The 23,969-nt window shown below is 40.5% G+C and overlaps 1 protein-coding gene across 1 annotated transcript in view; it reads right to left on the bottom strand.

Annotated features, from left to right (window-relative positions):
- Positions 1 to 23,969, bottom strand: part of LOC134658859 (MAP/microtubule affinity-regulating kinase 3-like) — a 153,031-nt gene that overhangs the window by 29,417 nt on the left and 99,645 nt on the right. Inside the window, exons 4-14 of the mRNA XM_063514530.1 lie at positions 22,347 to 22,495; positions 20,479 to 20,586; positions 19,883 to 20,005; positions 18,842 to 18,977; positions 16,623 to 16,758; positions 15,625 to 15,809; positions 13,303 to 13,415; positions 7,380 to 7,476; positions 4,722 to 4,832; positions 1,843 to 1,916; positions 1,226 to 1,282 (exon numbers count right to left, since the gene is read on the bottom strand). Of these exons, the coding sequence (XP_063370600.1) occupies positions 1,226 to 1,282; positions 1,843 to 1,916; positions 4,722 to 4,832; positions 7,380 to 7,476; positions 13,303 to 13,415; positions 15,625 to 15,809; positions 16,623 to 16,758; positions 18,842 to 18,977; positions 19,883 to 20,005; positions 20,479 to 20,586; positions 22,347 to 22,495 (1,289 nt within the window). The remainder of the gene's footprint in view (positions 1 to 1,225; positions 1,283 to 1,842; positions 1,917 to 4,721; positions 4,833 to 7,379; positions 7,477 to 13,302; positions 13,416 to 15,624; positions 15,810 to 16,622; positions 16,759 to 18,841; positions 18,978 to 19,882; positions 20,006 to 20,478; positions 20,587 to 22,346; positions 22,496 to 23,969) is intronic.

Raw genomic sequence — 23,969 nt, 5'->3', positions numbered from 1 at the left:
ACCGTACCACGTCACAATACAACTATAGATTAAGCCTGTTATCATCATACCCCGGCCGGCGAGAGCAAAAATGCGTTGACAGCTTAATAGTGCGAGGACACACACTTTGGTCGATGTCGATAAAAACAACACGATGTACTGGACCACCGTTATGATATGCAGAAGTATTAATTATTGTTGTAAACAAAATTAAAACCAAGTGTTTGTGTTTATTCAGTTTAAAATTGTTTTAGGGTTATTCTTAGAAACGCGTGGAGGTATCAAGTTGAAATAAATAACAAATACTAATGGCTCAGTTTCAAAAAAAAAAATTGTGTTTAATTAAAAGTCGACTGTTCTATCGACATCCATATGTCGATAGAATAGTCGATATTTAATTAAGCACTAGGAGCAGACGCATTTTTGCTCTCGCCGGCCGGGGTATGGTTATCATAATTAAACATATTAGTTAGTACTAGATGCTTATTAGAAAATAAAACTTCAGCGTAGGATGTAGGTAACTCAAATGTAGTAGGGTAGATCAACTATTTCTTGTTGTTATTCTGTCCGGTCAGCCAAGAGACAATAGTAGCATAATTTGTTAGAAGACATTGTACACCACCTTCTTCTGACACGCTTGGTAGACGACCCTCAATGGAAAGGGTTTATAAGTATCGCAAAAAAGCGTGTTTGGTGAATTTAAATGCCTAAAAATCTGGTGTTAAAGAGTGACCCAGGAGAACGTAACCATGGCAACGAGTGACAAGAAAAAGTTGATTCACCCAGTAATGTTTTCAATCTGACCACACAATACAGGCGTAGCCTAGTGTGGCAGTCATAGGTTAAGTAAAACCTGTAAAATTTTTGGCAAATAAAACTATTATTATTTTTATTTTTTATTTTTTTACAGTCGAGGACAGTGGTGGCAAAGTACGGCCCGCGAAAGGACTTTATCTGGTCCGACGGTCCTTCGAAATAATTAGTTTATGGTCCGCCAAATAATAAACATTGAAAATGCATTTTAGCTGCAATTCTGGACCCCCTCTGAAATCTCTTATACTTTCTGGTCCCCCATAAAGCAAGTTTGCCCACCACTGGTATGTAACTGTTAGCTAATAATGGCGTAACTTCTCGCATTAGAATAAATACGTATAAAAATGGGTATACGTACTAAATTTATAAAAAATATCTATAACGGAACATAATTATTATATTGTATAATATTTAGAAATGAATTATATCTTACCTGCATTTGGGCGATCCGTACGGTGTTCTCTTTGATGGAGGCCGAATCAATTGTGTTCTGTAAAAAATAAAATGATCATTTATTTTCTTCGTATTGTCTCGGCTTTCTACTCATACTCAGGCTCATGGGAGCCTGGGGTCCGTAAAAACAAAATTAACATTATAAAAAAAACATAACAAACATTAGACAGAATTGAACTATGGCGCTAAAAGTTTTCTACGCGAATGAAGTAACAGGGGGTGGGCTAATTGTACAGTCACGCTCCTTGATTGTTACGGCATTTAGGGTTCTAGCTAAATTTGACATTCCGTAGCGTAAGTATGAAACAACCAATTTAGCTAGGACCCTGAATGGCGTAACAATCCCGTGTGGTGACTGTACATAAAAGAAACATGATATAAAAAAACAACGGGTTGCACTCTGGGAGTGCCGGCAGAAGTGAAAACTCAATGACATTGTAACAGTTTTTCGATCAGGTCACGTGTCCGTCTTACGTCTTACGAATCTTACGGTCACGTGACCTGTCGCGAGTTTAACATTTTTTCCCCATCACAAAAAGTGCACAGCGCCGCTAAAGAAGTTTTCACCTCAAAAAGTACATAAATACAAGTACAAACCTGTCTTTTGAAATTGGATGTGGTTGTCGTTGATGTGGATGTCGTGTTGTTGGCTGCGCTAGTGGTCGTGCCGACTGGAATCATACAATTCATTATGAGTAACATGGTTATTCATGTTCTGTTACTAACAACACCGCTGACTGACACTCCCGTGTAATAGTAAGTAGTCGGATACATCGTTTAAAATTGTAAGTGTAAAGACCAGAACACACCGATTGTGCACGTGCGCTGAAATGTTGGAGACGCGCATGCACACGTCACGCAGGCGGTGTGCCATCTCTCATAAGGATCTGTATATTACAAACGCCCGGTGTGCACAGTCCTTAATTATAATTCACGCCTAACTTGTCACTTTTGTTAAAATGCCAAATCATTTATTCATTGCATAAATATCATACTTACTGGAACAAGGGATTGTCAAATTCAGCGGCAAGACAGTTAATTAATAGTACTACATCTTCATGCATTTAGAAAAACATGCTTGCGTTTACTGATAACCTCTCTTAAAATACCTCTCTTATTTTTAGTACAGTCGGCCAAAAATGTGATCTACCACCCTACGGTTGAGGTTCGTTTGAACGTCATGAGACAACAAGGTCGATTTACTTTAAACTCCGTTAGAAAAGTCAATCTTAGCGATCGTTAGATCTCGCAGAAGCTTTTGTCAAAACTAGTAGACCACTTTCTTGGCCCACTGTACCTACTATGAAAAAGTTGCTTAAGTAGTATTTTTTTAACAAAACATTTATTGTTTTGTTGTATATTTGTTTTTTATTTCAATATTTATTTTCGTAACCTTCACGCGAATTTATTTTCATATTTTTTTTCATGATGTACGGCGATTTTTACTCTATAAGTGCATGTTATTTTAATATTAAATAAATTTATCCGTTTTTTAATCAATATTATTGACGTTTTAATTCCTAATCACTTTCCAATTTATTAGTATAATGATATTACTAGCAAGCAGGTAATGTTACTATTTAAAAAACCAGTAAAGCATATGAATTAATGGCCAGTAAAATTAAAAAATAAAATTGCAATTTTAGTGACGATCAGTCGATCAATGCATAGCACTGTTACTTGGTAATGTACATTTTATGACAATTCATAAAAAAAATACTAGTACCGACCTAGAAAGCGCTTAAATCAAATCCCAATGTAAATGAAATGATGAGAGGTTAGAATAAGCACACGCCACATTTCGTATTAGTTTTGAACGTAACTTATAATAATCTAACACTATCCTAATGGGAAGGCCTGAAATCTTTTGGAATGTTTCTTTTAAATGAGACTTACAAAAAATAAGGATCTGAACAGTATTTTTCTGAAATAGATGGAGATGAATCACTATAAAAGCAGCCACCACTAAGAATTAATCTTCAAGTTATTTATTCCCATATGTCAAAATATACTACAAAATAAACTAGGGTAAGAGTATAAAACGTTAGCATTTACGCCAAGCGCTGATATAAAGCATTTGGTAGCCATAGTTACCTTAGAATAGACAATTTATGTCTACAAAACTTGTATAAAACACGCGTTATGATTAACCATCATATAGGTCGCGTTTTAGTCGTGTATCATTATCATTGTCGATAAAACATACGTCACGTTCAGTGAGACCAGCGGGCGCAGCATGGTTCCATTTTTATCGCCTGTCACTATTCCCGCCACTGTCGCACTTACATACTTCTTAGAACGTGACAGGCATGGTGACAAACGATAAAAATGCGACCGTGCTACCTAGGGCAGCATAACTGGCCGCGATTTATTTGTCGCGCGATAAACATCTGCCATCTCTCTCAAACAGTAATAAACAGAACTAGAATCGTAATATTTCGAAGGCGAAAAATGCTAGGCCATGGCCAGTTTCATTGGCCATACCAGAGGGTAGACATTTCATTAGGAAACGTACTGAATTCAAGGCACAAAAATTTACGTAATGATTGCTGTTTCACATCTCATTGTCTAATCTGCTAATTTTTATATAGACTAATCGGGCGAATGTTAGCTTCGTAAGACCCAGGGCAATTTTGGCGCTTTTGAATTTGGAACTTTTTTTTATTTCTATATGAGTTCAAAACTTGAATTTAATTTTTACAAGTATACGGGGACTTACGAGGATAATGTCATCTAGTACAACTTTTTTCGGTTCGATTTTTACTTTGAATCAAGTACTACATCACAATTTTCTACCCTCTGGCTCGACTGACAAGCATGTAGGTGCCAGAGAGACGGATGTTTTATCTACAGCGATGGATAAAAGTAAATGCGATCATCATAGTTGCTGCGGTCGTCACAAAATTACTACAATGATCCTCTAGAGTCTAGTATATGGTCCAATCAACTTTTATGTAGTTTGTTGCTATTGTAAAAAAGTATGGCACTTCTGCTATAAAGTGTGTTCATACATTTAGGTGCTACCACACCAATGTCTAGAATTTATACTTAGTGGAACTTTGTAAGCAAATGATTTTTAATCATTTCAAAAGAATTAGTCGCGTCTGTTTTTCCGCCGAGTGTAAAAAAATTTAACGTTTTCTTCTAATTTCATTCCTTAATTGTCGTATTAACCTAACGTCAAGCTATGTAAAATTTTCTTTAAATTTGGCGTATTCATATAATTCTATTTCTAGATCCCAGCCGGTGTCGCTTTTTAAATCACCACTTGGGCCACAAAACCACGTTATCTCGCTCGCGCGCTCGACGTTGACGCCGTTCGTCATACATTTGTTTTAAATGGCGGTCGGCGGCAGAGTCGAGCGGGGACGCCCGGGGCGTGCGTTTCATGGCCATCGGGTAAGCTCGGGCATAATGTCTCTAGTGTAAGCTGATTGTCCCATGTACCGGTGATGGCGCCTCGCTCGGGCACATACCTTGCGCGCGCAGCACGTCGGCGCCGGAGCTGGCGCGGCGCGAGCTGCTGGGGCGCGCCGTGGCGCTGATGGAGCGCTGCACGCCGCGGTGCCCGGGCGAGCCGCCCCCGCCTGCGCACCGCCACACCACACCACGTCAGCAACGAGGCCGCCGAGACGACCGTCCAGCGGGGCGTGCAGCGGAGCGTTACGCCTCATTTAGACGATGCGAGTCTCATTACATTGCGGGTTTTGATCGGTCGGTTAAATTGAACGTAACCGACAGTCCGCAATGTAACTAAAATCGCATGCGAGTTCGTGCGACGTCTAAATCAGCCCTTAAGCTTCCAAGTATTTTGCATATGCAGTCGTATAACTTGTGGGCGTTAAGTTCCCGAGAGTTGAGTAGGGTACGCTGAGGCCGCTCGCAAGTACATTACGCCCCGCCGCACGCCCCGCTCGACCGTAAACTCGATTTGCACGCTGAGTCCCACGGTTCCGCACGCGGACGTTTTAATATATTTACGATTACGTATGCTCCGTTCCCATAGACGGCATAGACAACTGAATTAAAATCGGCACAGAATCGTATCATCAAAATGATGTCAGTTACGAGTTTGACAAGCGAAGCGATAGCAAAATATACAAAAGCCAAATCAAGTAAATCGATTCCCGGTTTTATTCGAATATAATTCAATTGCCCACGGAACTACACACGAAATATATCATGGATATATGTGGTCCTCCGTTTTAATTACGACGTAAAATCCTATCAAATCAATTTCTCAACCACACATTTACCGTTTTACCACACACCGTATCACCCTGCTCATCAAAATGAGTCTAAAAATATAATCATTTATTCAAAGATTTCTAACCATAAACAAAATAACATACCTTTCTTTTATGAGATTTGTTAAAATAGAATAGAAAAAAATATTTGGCATAAAAACGTTATACATAATATCAACAAAGTAATTATTCACAAGTACACCAAATAGGATGCCGCTCAGCATAAGGCGTGTCTATTAGAGACGACACTAGTTTTCAGGGCATCCAAAATTAAAATTTAAAACAGAAACAAAAATAGAGACTGAACATAATAGAAACAGAACAAAACATGTGTAAACAGACTTTAAAGAGCCAGACAGAGAGAGAGATATTTCGCTGACAAATCTTTATTTACCTATGAATGTAGCCGCTTAGTTTTATACTTTTTAAGGTTTTAGTTAAAGGAGGTAATGGATTTGCAGTTTCTGATTGGGGCGGTAAATTGTTCCAACACTTCGTTGCAGCATATCGGAAGCTGCCACGAAAAGCGGACGTACTGTGTTGTGTACCAGTTATCATTACGTTAGTCAAAAACCTTGATAAGCAGTGGCACGGTGGTGTGTCAAAGATTTCGATTTCAGTGCTACTTCATACCTTGTCAAAGTATGAAGTAGTATTGAAATAAAATTCCTCGAGTACGGCAAGTAAGCACACGAATAAAACAAGCACGATGGCCCGAGATGACCCGTGAAGCAAGCGGCTACGCCCGATTATCCTAAGCTAAGCGTTAATGCTGCCTATGTACAGCGTATTCCTTGTCAATATTTTTATTTTTAAGGCGACAAAATTATATCGAACAGTTTATATTTTTGCTTAACATTTTACTTTTTTTTATTGCTGAAGCAGCTACAAGAGATTTTGTTTGATGGTAAGAACCCAAGAACTAAATATTAAGTATGTATAACAATATGGGGGGTAATTTTTCGATATCTTTCAATATTTTTTTCGGGCATTTTTCTGTTGTGTTCATAGTAATTACAGAACGGTACTGTTTTTTTTTTTAAACAAGGTTTAGAGATAGTCATTGCTAATGAAATATTGGTGATTGTCCTATGATCTAATTTGTAGAGAAAGTTTAAAAAATGATATCAATTAAGTAATTAATTAAAATTGGTGTATTTCCTAATTTCCATTTGTCCAGTCAGCAGCAGCAGTTGCTAAGCGGGCCAGGTGTTCAAAATTATATTCACGCGACTTTATTGTTAAGAGAATATTATAAGAGCGTGTCAAGGTAATTTTGAACACCTGGCCCGCTTAGCAACTTCTGCTACTGACTGTCCCCGCTGGGCACAGATGGAAATGGATGCATTCATGTGAATTATTCTTATCTGTCGCCGCCTTATGTAAAGTGTTATTTTATGGAACTTGCTATGTAAACAAAAGTCACTAGTAAATTGACATTCAGAGACAATTTTAATATGGCGGTTTCACGGTTTGTTTACATAGTTAGCAAGTTCCATAGAATGACACTTTAAGGCGGCGATCATGTGAGCAGAAACAAATGGGAATTCACCTTAAAATGTTAAACTTTGACACAATAATAAACGTAGTATAATTTTGACGACCGGTCTGGCCTAGTGGGTAGTGACCCTGCCTGCTAAGCCGATGGTCCTGGGTTCGAATCCCGGTAAGGGCATTTATTTGTGTGTTGAACACTAATATTTGTTCCTGAGTCATGGGTGTTTTCTATGTATATAAGTATGTATTTATCTATATAAGTATGTATATCGTCGCCTAGCACCCATAGTACAAGCTTTGCTTAGTTTGGGGCTAGGTTGATCTGTGTAACATGTCCCTCAATATTAAAAAAAAAAAAAAAATTGTTAGTATGTATGTTTGTGTGGGTACCTGAGTGCTGATTGGCGGCGGTGGCCTGCGCCGCGTTGGCGGGCGCCGCGTTGCGCAGCGACAGCGACGAGCCCGACCGGCTGCCGTCCGACTCCGGCTGACACAACAACATATACATCAGGGATGTTGCGGATGCAGATTTTTTGACATCCGCGGATGCGGATGCGGATGCGGATGTCAAGATTAGGTACTTAGAAAACGTCAAATATTACATTTTTTGTATTTTTTTTATTAAAAATAACGAAACGTTTAGTATTTGAGCAAGAATATAGGTGCGTTATATTTAATAAACAGTAACTTCGCCGACTTTTCTGGATCTAGATGATTTCGTTATAGGTAATGACGAAATTACCTAGCACTTACGCCGCCGCTAAGACGTTCCTGTACCGACTTGTCCGACATCCGCATCCGCATAAGCTCCGCATCGATTTATGCGGATGCGGATGCAGATGCGGATGTTGAAAATAATGCGGAAGTTCCGCGGTTGCGGATGCGGATGTTCGCAACATCCCTGATATACATATACTAAAATGCTTACAGATAATAAACGATACTCATACTACTGACTTAGAGCTCTTTCCCACTGACGTACAGTTTATGCGGGCACGGTTTTCTGCAGGATCCAGTTTTCTGAAGTATGCGTGCAGTATCCCGCGAACAGAATGCTCGTGTGAACGTTACTATATTAGCACGTGTTACTAATAAAACGGGATCCTGCAGAAAACTGTACCCGCAAAAAGCTGGACGTCAGTGGGAAACAGCTCTTAGACCCTATGAATTCTCTAATATGCGAGAACGATGGAGTAAATTGCAAAATTACGTGAAAATGGAACCACCTACCCGACCTATTCAAAAAGTTATGTTATCGTACTCATCCTAGTGTATTATGATCCCAAAGAGCATAGCGACTGCATAATAAGCAAGGGAATCATCACTTCAGCGAAAGGCAATTTTTGCAACTAATAATGAATAGTCTGCATAAAGAAATAACATTTTTAGTTAACTCGAATCTCTACAAAACCTTTCTAAAATAATTCAAGTTAAAAATAAATAAATAAAACAAATAAAACGCCTAGCAACGGAATAACAAGTAAAATTTATTTCTCTTCCACAAAATTTCATAAAACTAATCATATATATATCGTTTGCCGATATCCCTAAGATCCGCAAGCTATAGACAAGCCGCACAACAGCACTGTCTCTGCGGAGACCGCAGTGCGGGCTGGCGCCGCCTGTGTGTGGTGCACCTCGATGCCCCGTCGTTTGACACCATATGTCAACATTGAAAATATTTACTAACAAATATTTTTGTGAAAATATTCCGCCGATTATCGAAACTACACTTTGAAAAGTACATGCTGTATCAGTGGTGCAGATACTCAACAGTTTTCAAGTTTTGTTAGCTCGACTCTTCTCCGACTCCGTAAAAACTTATCCTGTGCAGAAGATTCATTTAGTGCAGTGGTGTTTTTATATAATTTTATTTCTTATTACTTATATTATTTAGCCTATAGTATTTAGCCTATTATATAGTTAATGTTCCCCAGCCCTATGTCCCAAACCCCTTCAACATCCGTTTACCAAAATGGACCTAGCACTGCCAGCAACAACGTCACTGAAGATCTTTTACCCTGCCCTCACTGCCCACAGTCCCGCCGTCTTTACAAAGGTAGCAGAGGTCTCAACATCCATATTACTCGTATTCACATATCTCAGTCGCAAACTTCCCAACAGTCGCAACACATAAATACAGCGCCCAGTCATATCAGGAGCGACAATACAATTAACAATTTACCGGATTGGCTTGGTTCCCAACGGAATGCAACTCCTATCGTTAAAAGAATTCCTAAGGGAGCTCGCATTTCCGTCGCGAATGCCTTATGCCCAATTATATTAAAAACTGTTAGCGAGAATTCATTTCAAAGTTGGACCCAGCTATTATCCTTTACCTACAGAACATTACACGTCAGCGACACAAACAACAACATATCCCTTACTCAGAAAATTAAATCGAACTGTATCCTTCCAACTGACCCAGTTCCCCGCCCTCAGTCGAATCGTACCCCAAATAATAATAAAATATTTAAAATAGTGGAACAAAAAGTCACAGACGGTGATATAAAGGGAGCCGCCCAAATGCTTTTTTCCAGTGACGTTGTTGCTCCAGATACCCCTGACACCGTTTCAGCATTAATCTCTAAACATCCACTTCCAGCAGCATCCCTCCGCCTGCCTGAACCCCCGGAGCCCGATGCACCACACCTGATTGCTAATAAGAAAGAAGTGTTGGCCGCAGTTATGTCATTCAAAAACGGCTCCGCCGGTGGCCCCGATGGCCTCTCGCCGCAACACCTAAAAGATTTGCTATGCGGTGCCACCGGTGATGCTGGCGAGCGTCTATTGGACGGTATCACCCAACTGATAAACCTCATGCTGTCTGGTAAAGTCTGCAGCGAGATCTCAGGAATCTTGTATGGCGCAAATCTCTGCGCCCTTAAAAAGAAAGACGGCGGTATAAGGCCTATCGCTGTAGGCTTTACCTTTCGGCGTATTTGTTCTAAAATTTGCTGCAAACATATTTTTCCAACCCTCACCAAAAAATTTCAACCTTTCCAACTTGGTTTCGGCAGCAAAGGCGGCTGCGAGGCTGCTGTTCACGCAGCGCGCGCCTTTGTCGATGACGACTCGTGCGAGGTGCTGCTGAAAGTGGACGTGAAAAACGCTTTCAACTCCGTCGATAGAGGCGCCCTTCTGACACAAATCCAAGATGCCACACCTCTTATCTACAAATACCTGTGGCAATGTTACCACCAATCAACAAACCTCCTCTTCAAAACCCATCGCTTGGCGTCAGCTGTGGGCTGTCAGCAGGGCGACCCACTTGGACCAGCTATATTCAGCCTTGCCATCCACCCCATAATTTCCAACCTAAAATCAAAATTTAATTCGTGGTACCTGGACGACGGAGCACTAGGTGGCGACTGGAGGTCTGTTCTAGATGATTTGAGAAGCCTAACCGACTCTTTTAACACAATAGGCTTAGAATTAAACTTCACAAAATGTGAACTTTTTATAAATAATCCTGTCCCCACTACCGACCTGCAAAGCATTATTTCAAATTTCAACACTTTAGCTCCTAATATCAAAATCATAGACAAAACCTCTCTTAGACTCCTTGGTGCTCCTATCTTCCCGGAATCCATAGAACCTATCATTAGTGAACATCTAAATACTCACAAAGCTTATTCGGACCGCCTTCTAAAAATCAGTGCACACATGGCGTTAGTAATCATTAAATTTTGTCTTTTTGTGCCCAAATTCACATACATACTTAGATGCAGCCCCGTCTGGAAATACCCTCATCTCATCGAACCCCTAGACTCCGTCCTTAAACTCACACTTTCATCAATTCTCAATATCAACCTGGACAACCGCGCCTGGTCCCAGGCCTCTTTGCCAATCCGTCATGGCGGCCTGGGCATCCGACAAGTTGTCAGCGTCGCCCTCCCAGCTTTTTTGTCCTCTTTCCACAGCACGCAAGATCTCGCCAATAAAATTTTTTGTCCTCCCGCCGACAATATCTGCATCCAAATACAGATCGAGGCCAAAAATGCTTGGACGCAAGCCTGCCCGGAAAATCCAATCCCAGCCTTCGTACATTCACAAAAACTTTGGGATGAGCCCCTCTGCAGAGCCACCTTAAAATCTCTTATTGATAATGCTCAAAGCCCTGCAGAGCGCGCTCGCCTCCTAGCCGTTTCGGAGCCAGAGTCGGGGCTCTGGCTCCATGCGTTGCCATCCCCCAACATAGGCACCCTCCTTGAGAGAACGACCCTCACACTCGCTACCAGTCTGCGATTGGGGGTCAAAACCAATGAGCCCCACCGCTGCCGCTGTGGCTCCAATGTTGACGAGCTGGGCCACCACGGCTTGTCCTGCCAGAGAAGCGCGGGCCGCATCTCTCGCCACGCCTCCCTGAATGATGTCATCCGGAGGGCGCTTGCTTCCGTTAGCGTGCCGGCCATCCTTGAGCCGAACGGTATCGCACGCGACGACGGCAAGCGGCCCGACGGGATGACACTCATTCCTTGGAGGCTGGGGAGGACGCTTGTGTGGGACGCCACCTGCGTTGACACGCTCGCACCGTCCCACCTACAGGCGACCTCCGTCAAGGCGGGAGCTGCGGCTACAACCGCTGAACAGAACAAGCGGCGCAAATATGCTGTCCTCGGCGAGGGCTACATATTTGCGCCGTTTGGCGTAGAGACTCTGGGACCGTGGGGGCCTAGCGCAAAAAGCTTTTTTAAGGAAATGTCCCAGCGTCTCATTGACACCTCAGGTGACCGGAGGGCTGGCAGCTACCTCGGACAGAGGATAAGCCTGGCCATCCAAAAAGGTAACGCTGCCAGCCTTCTGGGCACCATATCGCATGATGAAGGTGACCTGGGGAGCATTTTTTACTTATAAGTTTTGTTTAAGATTTGTTTTATTTTAGTTTTAATTTTAACGTTTAGTTTCTTGTACGATTGTATTTTTTTTGTGCAATTAATAAGTTTCAACTTAATTATTAGCACCTAAAACACAAAAATGAGTATTTTCGATTAGAATTTTAGATTAGACAATACTTCTATTTTATCAATAAAAGTCTGATTGATTGATTGAGATTCGATTTCGATTTGAATCTCTAATATTGTTTCGCCCCACGAAGGTATATATTTACTTTATTACTCTCTGTGAAACAATATTGCAAAATAAAAAGTGAATGAAAATGTACTAATTAAAGCTATATAAGTAGGTAACAATTTTAACAATATGATATGTTATTTTTAGTCTACATGTCTCCTAAGCTCTTTAATGTTACAAACGTGTTTCTATGAAACTGTACCGTTTTCTCCTGAGTCTTGAGATAGAACAACAAAATAGATCAGTAAGTTATTTTTACAAACTAAACCAAGAGAATATTTAACTACAAGTCTAATAAAAATACATCTACATAAACTTAAAGTGTTATTCAATAGAACTTGCTAACTATGTAAACAAAAGTTACTAGTAAATTGACATTCAGTGTCAATTTTAGTATGGCGGTTTGTTTACATAGTTAGCAAGTTCTATTGAATGGCACTTTAGATTAGACTGCTCATATTTTACTCTAACCCAAGATTCTAGTTAGGGTGGTATTCCACCTGTCCAATTTCTTGGTCCAGTGTGTATTTGCGTCTCACTATCGTATCAAGCAAAATGTGAGACACAAATACACATTGGACCAAGAAAGTGTGTATTTTTTTATATCGTATCAAGCAAAATGTGAGACTCAAACACACATTGGACCAAGAAATTGGACAGGTGGAATACCACCCTTACCTATTTAAGAAACAATATTTAATAACGAATTCAAATAGAGATGTAGGTAATTAAATGATGTTGTTCCATTTCCACCCGCATATCCTAAAAATACTAAGCAAGCCATTCAAAGTGACGTTGCATGCATCAGAGTTCGAAAGGATAATTATCAATGATAGTTATCTTGATAATTATCGTGATCTGTATGCCTGATAATTACCGATTTGATAATAACCTAAAATTTTAAACTTAAAATATAAAATACGCCACAATATTTTTTTTTACTTATCAAAGAATTCAAATAAAATCAATATAGCACCCTCCATACCTGGGATATTATCGGATAATTATCGCGAAAATTTCGAACCCTGGCATGTATAGACCCCGATGTCAACCGTCCATTTGAACGTCTACTTTAAAAAAAATAGTTTGCTGAGTTAACACGTTAACATTGACTTATACATAATAAGTTATATTAGTTATAATTGCCTACAATGTTACGCCATACGCTTAAATAAACATTGATCGATATGAGCAGCGCTAAATTATGCTCCTTACAATAACCATTACATAAAATACTCACGTCAGTACTTTTCCTGCCAAGTAGCAGATATGTGGCGAACACGTCATCATACTTCGCTTCCGCCAGCGAATACTCGATTTCCTGCCGATTGTACCCCAGGCACACCAGAGCCTCTGTAAACACACACATGCGTTACTGTCGGGGTTCAAGCTTGAGTGGTCAACTGTACATCGACACTACTGCATTCAGGAAGGGGGAGGGTTCCGTACCAAAATGGTAAAAAAGGAACCCTTACAACTGTCGTTCAGTCAGTCTCATCGCTAAAAATGTTTTTTTTTTACTAAGGTATAAAATTATTTCCGATTTATATAATTCTATTTTTTCTGCGAATAAGCAACTTATTCTTAACAAACTCACTAAGAATATAAAACAGCAATTTTGTTATTAGTAGATATTATCTAACTAATATTATCTTTTTGACTTGTCGTACACACGAGTATATCAAAAGCATGCTCTTTTGGAACAAATAATCGAAACTATCACATGAATTAGCAAATAATAATAGAAAAAAAGTGACAACATCGTGCCTATAAATAAAAACATTGAAGCTCAACTTAATAGTTAAGACCACTCAAAGGAAATACAAATAAAATGAAGCAAATAGATAAATATCTAACACATATGAAGCTATGATCACCTACCAACTTGAGCTGTGTCGATTGCGTAGTTGGCATGGAATACAAACGAATTTTATTCACACAAATCGTCAATGTGAGGCAAAATATACTTAGCACACAGCGGGGTGGCACTTTCAACTCTAATAATACCTAGAAACCATTTAAACAAATGTAGTGGGGGTCAATATCTCCGACATTTTGAACGCCTAATTTTTTTTAACACATTTTTTGACAGTGTCTTTTCATTTTAAGGATATTTCTGATACGGACCTCTGCCAAACAATCAAAATGTTGAAACACTTCATCAAAAACGTGTCTACAGAAAGTATGGGAGCAAAACGCTGTGAAATTGATCCACTTAGTTAGAGCCGTACTTTAAGCCACACCACTGTGTTGTGTTAAATTAGTGTAGGCATTCTGCGTGAAGAAAGCATATTTCAATACTTATTTTCAATAAGTTAGTACGATTTATAGTGTATTTCCCTGTTTAGCTTAAACAAATTAAACTAGCTGCGTTTCAAAAACAATATTAGTGGTACTGGAAAACTGACAGTAAACTCATTTTAGGTTGATTGTAAGTTTTAAGTTTGGTATAAAGCCTTACTAGTGATAAAGCAAATTGTATTAAGTTTAAAAAAGCGTTATGATCAATTTGTGGTCAATATTAGCTTCAGATTCCAATTTGACAACTTTATAATTAATACAAGCTATAATTATAGAACCGACAGCGGCCACAGCACCAGTATTCCATACTTACCTACGCTTTGTAAACTTGTTCGCAATTTCACACTATTTTATTTACCCCAGAGTATCATGCCATACATCCACATCGCTCATACATAACCCACGTAGATACACAAGCTATGTAAGTAATGTTTGCGATACAAGTAAAGCTAAGCGGGTATTACATTTATAGTCCTAGTAGTTCTGCAGTCAGACTCTTACAAGGACCTACTGCGGAAAATAAACCATACTCCTGCAACATTTGCCGGTAACTCTCCTGTCAGCTGCCCATAAATAACACGCACTTCATCGTTCTCATAATTGGCGTTTATCCATTTTTCCGACACGACGTTGTCTTGTGAACGTGGTTTGCATAGAGCATTAAAACCATATTTAGGCAACATATGAACATTACTTACCTTGCCGCTTAGAGATACCCCACACTAGCGTCTCCCGAGCGTCGGCGTCTAGTCTATGGCTCGACGCAACGCTGGCGCAATTGCGTAGCAACGCTATTTTCCATAGTGCTATCTAGACGCCGACTCTCAAAAGACGCTAGTGTGGGGATACCCTTACGGTATTTACAGCCCCAGCCCCATTAATCCCGCATATATCGACCGTAATTCTCCTCCGATCGCCTTTTATGATGCTGAGATGCTTCACGCCTCCGTGAAACATCTTGGGTCAATCAACTATTTCTTGTTGTTATTCTGTCCCATCAGCGAGGAGACAATAGTAGCATAGATTGTTAGAAGAACTACTGTACCATGTTCTACTAACATGCTCAGTAGATGTCCCATTATGGAAAGGTCTTATAACTACCATAAAATGCAAGATTGGTTCATTTAAATACGAAAAACCTAGAGTTTTAAAGAGTGACTCAGGAGACCGTAACCATAGTAACGTGTGACAAGAAAAAGTTGATTAACCCTCTAAGTTAAAAGACTATAAAACCATACTCATGCGACACATGCACACATACCTATCCGTTTATGGTCCTTGTAGTCCTGCTGCGGTTCGACGAAAGGCCGCAGCTCATCGTCCTCGTAGCCGGTGTTCATCCACTTGTCGCGCATGATGCTCTCCAGAGAGGCTCGCTTGCCCGGGTTCAGGACGAGGAACTTCTTTAGCAAGTTTTCGCAGTCCGTTGACATGTAGAACGGTATTCTGGAATGTATTCAAATCCTCTAGTAGAAGCGCTGGTGGCCTAGCGGTAAGAGCGTGCGACTTGCAATCCGGAGGTCGCGGGTTCGAAACCCGGCTCATACCAAAGAGTTTTTCGGAACTTATGTACGAAATATCATTTGATATTTACCAGTCGCTTTTCGGTGAAGAAAAACATCGTGAGGAAACCGGACTTTACCCTCTTACCCCCATAGCCTCTGGGCTGGAAGGTCAGATGGCAGTCGATTTCGTAAAAACTAGTGCCCACGCCAATGACTGGGATTAGTTGCCAAGCGGACCCCAGGCTCCCATGAGCCGTGGCAAAATGCCGGGACAACGCGAGGAAGATGATGATGAATACGATTATGGAAAAAGTCTACAAGCTATTTATCCTACCGACTGCGCCAGTTAGTCAGATTATAATCATAATCATTGATTGTGTTATCCTCGTAAGGCCCAATGTGCGTTACAATGTACACTCCGTATCAATCTAATTAGAACCTTTCATAAACCAAATCAAGTAGCATTTCTTTTGTTTCATTGCTTCCTCAAACAAACGACATTGATCCTAATTTACTACACAACAAGGTTCAAAAAGAGTCTTCAGATTTGTGACGATTACTAACCGGTCGAAAGGTACACAATTAACGCTGACGTCACGTCACCGAAGTGTCTAAACTGAAATTGAACTTTATGCATATGCACGTCTATGTTGCTCTGTGGTCTGTGAGCGATTAATCGGTCTTTGGCGTTGAACCTACGGTGCGGATATATCGGTCATTGGCGTCCAAAAGGTTAAGTGAAAAACCCATTTACCTGTACTTCCCACGCAGCACTCTTTCCCTGAGCTCTCTGAGAGTGGAGCCGTCGAAAGGCAATGAGCCCGAGACGAGCGTGTACAGGATCACACCCAGCGACCACACGTCTACTTCTGGGCCGTCGTATTTCTTGCCTGAAAATGATACAATAGTACATTATTGTCGAGGTTCGGAAGTAGCTACTTGCAGGCTGAGGATTCGTTTTAAACGGACGACCTTGGGAGTCCGTTTAATTGAATCCGAAGCCAGCAAGTAGCCTTCCAGCCGAGTCATATATAGTGCTTTTCTCAAAAATGGTGCAAGAAATAGAAATATTTTACAGAAGCAACGTTTTAATTTTCACAGAAAAAAGTACAACCATTAAAAAGATTTGCTTGCCGCCTTTAAAAAAAAAAAGTGTATTTTTCTGCTGAAAATACGCCAACCTATTTGAGACACCTAAATAGTCGCGGTACCAGCATTAAGCCTGTAACAGACTATCGCACCGCACCGCGACCTTGGAGCGTCGCACCCATAAGTGAGAGCGAGAAAGAGATATCTGTTTCTCGCTCTCACTTATGGGTCCGACGCTCCAAGGTAATAAGTGCTGATCATCTGTTTGGCTGTTTAAGGGACCTATGCCTTCATTTGAATATGGCCATTTAAAGTTTAAAAAAGTTTGGAACTCGTTAAATAATGGAATTTGTATGCAACATTGCAGTCCCGAAATCGAGACTGCAATGTTTTTAACTTTTTAATTTTTTGAATGACCATAAACTACGCACTTCGCGACCTATTTTTTAACCGGCAACGTCGACTTTGCCGTCCATTTTTGAGAAAAAACAATTTTAAAGTTGTTGTACATTGATATTGGGTAATTCGCCAGCACTGACAATCCAACCTCTAGACTGAGCTTAGGCCAATTCTTTCATGAAACCGATGCTGCCAAAAATACGGGGGTGCGGGGGGACGAGGTGAGCGAATTCCGTGCCGTGATTGGTCCGTTCAAAGACACGGACCAATCACGGCACGGGATTGACTCGAAGATGAGTAACGCTACCGTATGTGTGGCAGAGGGGGTAGCGCGACTATGCTATGTCTAGAGGTTGGATTGTCTGTGTTCGCCAGTAACTAGCCACCGGTCAATAACTGGCCACCCTAACCTAAAAATGAATTATATTCACCTATAAACAGAATTTATTTTAGTATAAGGTTTCAATAACTGGCCAGCCTTCAATAACTAGCCACCTTGTACATATAAATATATGAAACGTCTTAATAAAAAAGCGGCCAAGTGCGAGTCGGACTCGCCCATGAAGGGTTCCGTATTTAGGCGATTTATGACGTATAAAAAAAAAACTACTTACTAGATCTCGCTCAAACCAATTTTTGGTGGAAGTTTACATGGTAATCTACATCATATATTTTTTTTAGTTTTATCATTCTCTTATTTTAGAAGTTACAGGGGGGGGGACACACATTTTACCACTTTGGAAGTGTCTCTCGCGCAAACTATTCAGTTTAGAAAAAAATGATATTAGAAACCTCAATATCATTTTTGAAGACCTATCCATAGATACCCCACACGTATGGGTTTGATGAAAAAAAAATTTTTGAGTTTCAGTTCGAAGTATGGGGAACCCCAAAAATTTATTGTTTTTTTTCTATTTTTGTGTGAAAATCTTAATGCGGTTCACAGAATACATCTACTTACCAAGTTTCAACAGTATAGTTCTTATAGTTTCGGAGAAAAGTGGCTGTGACATACGGACGGACAGACAGACGGACAGACGGACAGACAGACAGACAGACATGACGAATCTATAAGGGTTCCGTTTTTTGCCATTTGGCTACGGAACCCTAAAAACATAGGATATTTTATTTTATTTTTCAAAGCTTGTATCTACTTTACCAAATTTACAAAATAAAACATCGTGCTATGGCAGTGCGTCCATAAATCGTAATTCCCACTAGCTCGATTTTTTTTTCAATCAGTTCAGTACTTTTGTACCTATTCCGGCTTCCCTGAAAATATTTTTGACGCCGCCACCGCCATCTGGTGTATAGAAATTAGTAAACCCTAATTATATTTGGTCAGACCAATTTGTCAGTAAATAAGAACAAAAAAACTATACTCATCATTTCCTTTTGGGTGTTAGTACTAGTGTAAGACAAAGATAGTATGATTATCTCCGTCTATGTTTGAAATGAGACAGTCCTTTGACAAACTATAGTTACCTTGGAAGAGTTCTGGCGCGGCGTAGGGCGGGCTACCGCAGAAGGTGTCGAGTTTGGCGCCTGGCGTGAACTCGTTGGAGAACCCGAAATCTGCTATCTTAATGTTCATTTCGCCGTCTAGCAGGAGGTTTTCCGCCTGGAAAATAAATTACAACGATGTCACTTACATAGTACACAATTGATGAACTGGTGCCATTAGTATAGCACCATAGGACAAGTCACGTCGCTGTGCCGTATGGCATCTGTCACGAATTAATAAAGAACCTTTGCTTTCTTTCACCCCTCGAGTGTCTCGGACGCGATATCGCATCAACAGAAAAGTTACTTCAAAGCCCACGAGCGCGGAATCGCACACGCAATTTTATACAAAATGTATCATACATTCAAAAACTCTTCGAAATTAGAAGTATTTGGCGTTGTCTATGCTTGGGACTTAAGGGTTTACCCTGCGGTATTTTCCTGACCCCATACCCAGGCAAGCCCTAGACTGGAATCCCCAAGAAAATATAAAACGTTGCCGTCCAAAGTAGACCTGGCGACGGACTATTATTGCAGAAGCGAAGGCTATTGGAAAGACTTGGCAAGACCCTGCCCCACCTAGAGGTCATACTGACATACTTAGGACAAAGTAGACTTAAATGGAGCTGGGCGGGACATGTTGCCAGGCAGAGTGATGGAAGGTGGGCCAAAATGTTAACGGAGTGGTGGCAGCTTTCAGACGAAAGCAGTGCCTGGCGTTCCTCGTTGGGTGGACAATATTCGGAAGATTGCGGGTCACGTCTCGATGAGATTGGCTCAGGACCGGTATAAGTGGCGTACTCGAAGAGAAGCCTATGCTCAGCAGTGGGCGATAAAAGGCTGATATGATGATGAGTTTTTTTTTTTTTATAAATGGGCTTACCCATGGCCACAGACTAGCCGAGGCGAAGACGTGGCCTACGATGGAGCGAGCCTGCCCAGAAGGCGCCTGTTCACCCTTGATTTGAAGGTTGTCGGGTTATATAAGGGTTTAGTGATAATAAAGTGCGGTGTTTAGATCACCTTGAGATCCCTGTGTATGATGCGCTTCTGGTGGCAGTACTGCACGGCGGACACGATCTGCCGGAACTTGGCGCGCGCTTCCTTTTCCTTCATGCGTCCGTGTAACACCAGGTAGTCGAACACCTGAAACATGACCGATTTAACATTACGATCATTGCCCTGTTTATCAAAAGCTTGTAACTTGTAATACAAGTCCCTTTCTAACAAAAGCTGTCAAAATGGACTTCCACTTGTATTACATATCTACAAAAATGTAACAGTGTCAGTAATAAATCGTTGGAAGCAAATACCCCTTCAATTTTGGTTTATAGTTATGCGTATTTGTAGAATTTCTACTAGATTGTTAACGAGCCATTTTTTCTGCACACTTCACAGGAAAAAGTACTTACCCTGTAAGCATTAAACAACTTCAAAGTATCGATATATGTGCTATCAAAACTTTCAACAGTCAAACCATCATGTCATTTACGAGCATAGAGCTCTTACGTTGTTTGCAACATCGTAACTTTCACGAAACGATTTTAGTGAGTATTTCATTTGCACGTTATGTTCTATAAATTTATCTGCGTATGGCTCGGTAATATTATATTACCAACCTCGCCTCCCGAAGCGTACTCCATGACCAAATAGAGAGTCTTCTCCGTCTCGATCACCTGGAACAGCTTCACGATGTTCGGGTGGTCCAGCATTTTCATTATCCGCACCTGAAAGATGGAAGGAATACGTGCTCAATAGCGGCTCAAGGTTTATGAAATAAAAAGCAAAAGGGTCCATTACAAGTTTACAAGGGATACGTAAACAATGATGAGGACGTAGTGGTAAGGCTAATAAGATGGCTGGCACATGAGGCCTTCCATTACATAAATCTATCTTAGGCTGTGTTAAAGGTTATCATCTTAGTGTAAGGCCTGAGTGGACGCTCGAGTTGGGCATGCAGCGGGGCGGCGCGTGCGGCGTGCATATTAAACAAATGCAAGCGTATAGGAGCGGCCTTAGTGCACGCTGCTCAAATTACTCCTGACCCCGACGCCACGCTGCACGCCCCGCCGAACGCTCCGCTTCGAGCGTCCACTAAGGCCTTACACTTACGCGCCGGCCACCATATCGCGCGGCGGCGGCAGCGGCGAGCGGCGGCCATAGGTGGGTCGAAAGATCGGATCGCTGTGTCTCGCTCCTACCTATGGCCGCCGCTCGCCGCTACCGCCGCCGCGCGATGTCGTGGCCAGGCCGTAAGGTTGTATAATTATCAATGTACAGTCTTGTAATTTTCGTACTCTGTCACAGTTATGATATGAAAGACGATAAGGATCTCAATATTGTCACTATAACCCGTGTTAAAAGTGTGAACAAAATACCTACAGCTAATTTCAGTCTCCCTCAAATTTAGCATACACTTATACAGCGTAAGTTACCAGATTTAGAAGGATAACTTTACTGTAATAAATAGTACACAAACTTTTGTTAAAACCGTGTCTGTTCAATTCACAAAGACAAATAGAATTGCAAAGCGCAACCACTCTCTTCGAAATAATTTTATGCGATTCAAAGATATATTATTCAGTACGTAAGCGAAAACTCGAAGCTGTACCAGCAATAACAAGTTGAGTTTTGGCAACCCAATGTTGTTGTTTGGCGAAATAAATCTTAAAAGTTTGAATTTGAAATGGACATACCAGGCAAGTAAACTATTTACTAATCAACAATTTACGTAGCGTAGCATACAGCATCGTTTGACAAATGGTTCTGTTTTTTAAGTACCCTGCACGCAAACGTACTGACGAAATACACATCTATGTAGATAGATACTCCTAACTTAGTATTACCATATTTTGTTACTTTCTTATCTTACGTTTGCGTTAGACTTTATCAAGAGAAATGTAAAATATTTCGACAACATTAAAAGTCAAACAGATATATCCTTGCGACTTTCCATACGACATAGAGAAGTGCTATATTTTCCTACTTCCCCAGAAATAGCTATAAATATTAGCACATTTAAACCCCTAAATAGTCCACATTTCGTATCATGACGAGCAAGAAACACAGACCTCATAACGTAATCCCCTGCTTAATACCATTTAGAGGCTCTGCTAAGGACCGCTCGTAGCAAAAACCGTACTTAACTAGACATAAATTGCTATAAATACCTACATCAAACTACAATTTCTTGTGTACTTACATACATGAATTAGGCCGAGCGTACCCTTGTTATACAAGAAAGGAATTCAGAAACGAATCTGTTAATTGATATCCAACATTTTAACTTCGAACGTTGAGAGTAGCTAAAGTAAAGTCCAATGCGAAGAAGATTTATGGTGGAGATGGATCTGCGCGAATTCCGAGTCAATATGTGAACAAGTAGCGCATGAGCGAGAAAAGTGGCGCTGTCTTGTCGGAGGCCTCATTTTGGGTAATTGAGCCAATGGAATAAGTAAGATAGTCAGACATCAAAAAGTGGTCTCACCTCTCTGAAGAGTTTCTGCAGCGAGCCAGGGTTGAGCTGGGTCTTGTCGATGATCTTGATGGCCACCTCCTTGCCGGTGGGCACATGTTTGGCGAGTTTCACCTTCGCGAAGTTGCCTTTACCGATCGTCTTGAGCAGCTTGTACTTTCCTGGAAAAATAGAAACAGAGTTTAAATACTGACCTACAAGAGTAATGAAAAAATAATATAAATTTGGTAGTAACCCGCCGTGTATAATTTGAAAACATTCTAGTAAACATTTTTACTGAGGTGCAAAAGTCGCCGACCCTGAAAGTACACCCACATTAATTCCGGAGCAATATTCCGCGAAAGGTCGAACCCTAATCGCGCAAACCCTTTTTCATTCGTCAAACATTCTTCGCCCCCAAAGGCTTCCCGCTCGGGTCAAGGACGGGATTCATCTTGTCGTGTAAACTTGTATTGACAGTTACAATTTCCTGCTTTCGCAAACATTCCCCAATACTAACGGGTTGGCTTAAAGTAATGAGAATTTTTATTTTCAAAAACATCAATAAAAACTCAATTGCTATAGGTTTAAGGATTTTAATATGGTAAACTCAATCGTGTTTTATGTTTTAATTTAATATTATAATATTGCAAAAGGTCCCGCATCTTCGATTTTTCTTAGCTTACTTTTCACCGTTAGCATCATACTTTGGACGACATTCAAAAAGGGAAAAAGGGATTTAATTTATCGCACGGGAAAGCAATGAATGACAAGCAATGGTTTAAATTAGGACAAATCAGTAATTGACGTAAACCATTTTAGTTTCGTTTATTTATTCTTTCTTCAGTGGGTTTTGGAGAAGTTTTAAATAGGCATCTTTTTTTCAACAAGCTGCAAAACTCTTATTTATATAGGTACATTATTTCGAATCGTGTTCTCGAGGAAAAATTGGTTCGAAATCGAAAATAAGTGGTATATTTTAAAGCTGTTTCGACTCTTGACTGGAGGGGATCTATATAAGTACCTATTTATCTATTTACTAGTCCATATCCTCACACTGCGATCAGCGTGGAGATCATCAACTAGACGGTCAGGTGTCGACGAACGGCACTAGCCGTTACGCATACGCATACTAATGCAGTAGATGAGTTTAAGACGATTTCGAAAAGTGTGGCCTAATAAGACGATAAAAGGCCAGCCCCCACTGGTGCGTTGTGTCGCGTCGTTGCAACGCATTTAATGTGTTTTGTCATAAAAAAGCATACCGTACAACCTCCCAACTATAGACCAATACTGAACTATGGTCCACAAATTCAAAAGGACATGAAGTATCAATACCAATGTTCTTTTTTTTTTTTTTTTTTATTGTCTTCATTAAAACATATTAATTTATGTTCCTTTTGGTTTACTCCGAGTTTATTCTTCCATTTATATAAACATACCATGCCTTAGAACTACAAAAAATACACAAAAACAAATGTAAAAGACACAACAGCGAAAAAATTACAGATAAATTTGGAGCATGGTTGGGAGCATTGGAATAGTCCAATCGTACAGTCGTTTTACGGTATGTAAAACAAAGCAGCATTGACGCTGCGACGACGCTTGCGACGCAACAACGCAACGCACCAGTGGGGCCCCTTTTTTAGTTGAACT

The sequence above is a fragment of the Cydia amplana genome, chromosome 23, assembly GCF_948474715.1.
Source record: "Cydia amplana chromosome 23, ilCydAmpl1.1, whole genome shotgun sequence".
In the NCBI taxonomy this organism is placed as follows: domain Eukaryota; kingdom Metazoa; phylum Arthropoda; class Insecta; order Lepidoptera; family Tortricidae; genus Cydia; species Cydia amplana.
Note: the sequence above shows the minus strand (reverse complement) of the source record. Positions and strands in the feature narration are given on the sequence as shown.